Below are 4866 nucleotides of genomic sequence, written 5' to 3' on the forward strand. Positions count from 1 at the left end.
AAACGATTTCGTTCCACAGTTGATATGAAAGTGATCTTTAAAAGGAGATGATGTTAAATCCTGTGTATAACTGATTAACCATCCAGCTTCAGAGTTTTGCTGTGCGTATGACGACTCCTAACGTTGGAGTATGGGTATCATATTATACACGTCGCTGGCATAAAGCACACAGCCCTGTTTCACCCCATATTTCCAGCTTGGTTTCGTTTTGGCATCTTTACAAAAGACTCCAGGCCAATAAATGACATGCCAGATTTAATGTAGCTATACATTTAAGATGATCCCGGTATTATTCCAGTTCTACCACACACGCAGTCTGGGCTACATGCAGGCAACCACCACAGATGTGCAGCAACACACGGCGGGAGCGGAGAGAAGCCGCTCCAAGGTGTGGTTACCATGCTTACCCGCTCTTGAGGAAGGGGTTGAACATAGCTCCCGTTGCCAAATAGTATTTAAGCATGTAAGGGGCGGCTAACACGAGCAATTTGGTCTAAACAATTTAGCAAAAGGTGCACCACATCTCAGACGGAGGAATGCCACCGGGTCTCGACATGGTCCTTTCTACTAGCTCTGATAGCCCGGTCCACGAATAACGTTTCCACGTCAGCAACACACGCAGTTAACAAAATTATACAAACATGGGTTAATGATTAGAGTTAACTGAGTTATTTATTTTGTTACATTTTCAGTCATTCTGTTTACAATTCTGTTATCACATTATTTAATACGATTTGTTAAAATATTTTTGTTTCTTTTGATGTGAACAAAAAAAGATTTGTTAATTTTGTTCACAATTTGTTTAGTTAATTTAATAATATATGTATTTTTGAATCAAGTATTCATCTTTTTTTGTCTTCATTGTTAGTTTCCACATGCCTAAACAACCTCAAGCTAAATCTAAAAGTTGATGGCTAAATAAGAGCGTTTGAGAAATTGTGCAAGGCATAATAGTCCGAATAGTCGATTAATCGTTTCATTAATCGATAGATTCATCGATTATCAAATTAGTCGTTTGTTGCAGCCCTAAACACCAATATAAAAGGCTTGTGCTAGCTCTCCTAGCATCCCTGTGTTACAGCTAAGCAGAAGAGGACGCCCATTATGTTTACACCGTGAGCTGAACATAAGCCTCTCTTCCATGATGATATGCATTCCTCTGCTCGATGATACGGTTGGCTGGTGTAGTTCCAGAGAAAGAAAATGGTTCCTTGATTAAACTGTTAAAATAATGTCCTGATTAACTAGGTCATGATTTCTGGAAAGGGACATTGTTGTTGAGTTTTTCAAATGTATTTTCTGGCCTTCTGATCATCACGAGCAAGGTTCCGTCAAGTCTTTACAGCAGATACGTCCAACACTCCAAAACTTGCACCAAAACAATTTAGTTGGATAACAAATATGTATTTTGATTTTGGTTCGAACTGTATCTTTAACTGGTAAACTACTACTAAGTAATATATTGTATTTGTAATTATTAAAAATCACATAAGGGAAGAATAAAGAGTCCCGTGTGACACGTAGTCTAAACTTCTGTCCCCAGCATCACCCCTTCCTCATCGTGCGGCCCCTTCCGAGAGCTCAAAACGATGTTCCAGGCGGGGAAGCGGTGGGTGGAGGAATTGGAAAAAGATAATCCCAACCTGTCGGTGCTGGCCCGAGCTCACTCCTACCTGGTGGAAAACCCTTTCTTCCTGTTTGTGGGAGCAGGCATCTTCCTGTGAGTACAAACAGACACTGGTGCAGTCAACAGGAGTCAGCCTGTTGTGTATTTGTTGTTGCTTTATTATTGATCAGTGTTGTATTGATCCAATGCATTCTGTGGTTTCCCTCCATCAGGATCGTGATCTACTTCCACAGTCAGGTGGTGGACGGTCAGAGGAAGATCATCGGCCTACTGCAGGAGCAGATAGAAAATGTGAGACATCCGCTGCACATATACAGATGTGTTCTCTATTTCTCATTATAAAGAAACATTTATTTAAGTTAAATGTTTTCCTGATTTTATTTGCTTGTTTTTCAGGAAGGAGATGATAAGAAGTTTCTGATCACTCGCCTCCAGACAATCCACGAGCAAAAACGAACCCCCGCTCGACGACTCGTCAGTCAGGTCTGTTTGCTGCTCTGGTGCTTTACAACAGCTGTTTTGGTATGAATTTAAAGGTCACCTATTGTGCAACATCCGCTTCTTCATGTCTTTTATACATCAACATGTGTCCCCTCTGTGTAAAGAGATTCTGAACGTTTCAGGAACAAAGACCCCTCTCTTTTTGTCCTGATCTATTTATATAAAAACCTGTCTGAAAATGAGCTGATCAGATTTTAGCCACTTTGTGATGTCACAATGTTTTTTTGGGTTGTGCAACCATTAGCCAATAACCAACCAAGGTAACCCCCCCCCCACCTTATCACCTGAATCTCCTCCTAGAGCACTAATCATCTCTCAGAGGGGCGTGGCAAGCAGCAGCAGCTCATTAGCATTTAAAGCTACAGACACAGAATCAGTACTTTTGGAACAGGGCTGAAAGAGAGGGGATTATTGCTACAATGATCTGTTTGGTGTTTCAGCCAAACACTTCAGAGACATGTTCTGTATATATCTGAGGCCTGTAATACATTGTTAAAAAATGTATTTTAAAGTATAATAGGGGACCTTTAAAACAATCTATGCAACTTGGCCTCCGCGTATCTCCTAATTGTTTTTCTATATTTTTTCCCTCTAGAACTCAAACTGTTGAGAGCCCATCCTCCAGCAGACAAGCCTCCTCAATTCTCTGAGCACTGAGGTCTGCAGAAATGGATTGAACTGGAATAATAACAGGGACATTTAAATGTATAGTACATTTAAAATCTGGCCAGTCATTTATGGCTGGAGCTTTTGTAAAGATGCAAAACAAACCAAGTGGAAATATGGGGTGAAACAGAGCTGTGTGCTTTATGCAGCGACGTGTATAAATGATACCCATACTCCAACGTTAGGAAGTCGTCAGACGCACAGCAAAACTCTGAAGCTGATGTTAATCAGTTTACACAGATTTTAAATCATCTCCTTTAAAAGCACTTTCATATCAACTGTGAACAAATCGTTTTTATTATTATATCTTGTGCAAACTTGGTATATATATTTTTTTTATGCTTTTATTTTTTTAAATGTTTAACAGTGTGTATTTTGTACAGTAGGTAAACTTTGGATGTTGTGGGTGTGAGTATGATAATACCGAAAATGACTTAGCTGCAAATGCCCTTGTTCTGTAATTCTGTGGTAATTAAATTATGTTTTAACCTACCCAGATGTTTTGTTTTTATTAGTGCTCACATAAGGCATGGGCTATGGTGGCTGACGGGTGCAAACACACTACAACCACAAAACGTAGAGAACAAACGCTGTACTCCCCGGGTCCTGGTCCCAGCTGTGTGCATCCCTTTTAAGTGTCCTCTGGGTTCGGTTGTGTTTGCTTCTTGCAGCGTTTCGTTTATGTAGCACTTTTTTTTAAACGCTGGGCAAGTTTCTTAATGTTGGTGAAGATATTTCTTTATTCGCACGTGTTTTGGCACATTTGTGTTTTTATATTTGCATCGTTTCTGAAACTGCAGGGCTTAAACACTGGAAGTTTGTTTGCTTATTATTATGCATTTGCACCTCTCCGCCACCATAATGTTCAGCACTACTACAGCAAAGCAGAAAAAACTCAACAGTCTTACAAATAATACAGATACATTTTTACTATTTTAGCATATTTAGTACTTACAGTTAATAGTAGAATGTAGAGAGACATTGTTACAGTAGAACTGTTACTCAAGACATGTAAAATATATTTTCAGTATAAAAATATGTTTTTTTTCCACTCGAGTACCCTTAAAAACAAACTAATAACCTTTATCTTTGTAACTTTATTAGTAAATATTACCCATTAACTCATTATTTCTCCAAAATTAGAAAAAGCAGCATAATTGGTGGAGGGTAGAGAGTTCTGCAGCACCATAGAATGTGACAGAAGAGAAGTCCTCACAGAAAAACCCTGGAGGTGTTTTCAATACTTCCTGTCAAAGCTATTGTAGACCTCTGCCATGACAGTCTATACATATACATATTTACTGTATATACATTAACACATGCACACTGTACCCACCTCTGTATACACCTCACAATTATAGCATGTCTACAGTATATATCTGCTAAACAAGTGACCCCATATGGTTTGTTTAAACAGCGCATGTGCGCACTTGAGTCAGTTTTTCAAATGTTGGGTGTTGTTTGTGGAAGACAAAGTTTGAAAGTATTGACAGTTTTCTCATTAGAGTTTTATATCCGTTGTCTCCCCCTGATGTTCGGCACCATCTCATTCCTGCCTCAGCTCCCGTTATTGAGCATGCCCAGTAGCTTCCTGGCGTCCATGCCCTGCTGCTGCGCCATCTTCTGCACGTCGAAGCCCATGTGCTTCAGGAACTGGATCACGCTCATCTCCTGTCCCGTCAGCTGGTCTCGTACAGTCGGGCAGGTGGGATTACAGTGAGGCCACGGGCAGCTGTCAATCAAATGGAGAGGGCAGCCCCTGGTATGTGGGGTCTTAGGCTTCTGGTTGTGGTTGGTGCTGTTGGTGTGGTTGTTGGGCTGGAGGCTGCGGTCCCAGCAGTGCAGCGCTCTGGGCAGGGAGGTGCCCTTCACATGAATGTCCATCCAGTAGCTGCAGGGACAGAGAGACATAGTGAATAGATACAATATGCAGGATTGTATATGTATGTTTACTTGCATACAGTATACAGTACAGATTGAATTTGTGCATTGTCATGATTCAATTCATTCATATCAAATGTAATACCAAATAGAACAGTGGTTCCCATCCTGGGGGGTGCTATCGCAGGGGG

The 4866-nt window shown here is 40.6% G+C and overlaps 1 protein-coding gene across 1 annotated transcript in view; it reads left to right on the forward strand.

Moving 5' to 3' along the window:
• The window catches only part of tmc6b (transmembrane channel-like 6b), a 20921-nt gene extending 17635 nt beyond the window's left edge, over positions 1-3286 (forward strand). The window contains exons 18-21 of the mRNA XM_010785647.1: positions 1544-1720; positions 1840-1918; positions 2024-2110; positions 2724-3286. Coding sequence (XP_010783949.1) covers positions 1544-1720; positions 1840-1918; positions 2024-2110; positions 2724-2738 — 358 coding nt within the window. The 3' untranslated portion in view covers positions 2739-3286. The remainder of the gene's footprint in view (positions 1-1543; positions 1721-1839; positions 1919-2023; positions 2111-2723) is intronic.
• Positions 3287-4866: the final 1580 nt, after the last annotated feature.

This window comes from Notothenia coriiceps, unplaced genomic scaffold (genome assembly GCF_000735185.1).
Source record: "Notothenia coriiceps isolate Sejong01 unplaced genomic scaffold, NC01 NC01_scaffold00028133, whole genome shotgun sequence".
In the NCBI taxonomy this organism is placed as follows: Eukaryota; Metazoa; Chordata; class Actinopteri; order Perciformes; family Nototheniidae; genus Notothenia; species Notothenia coriiceps.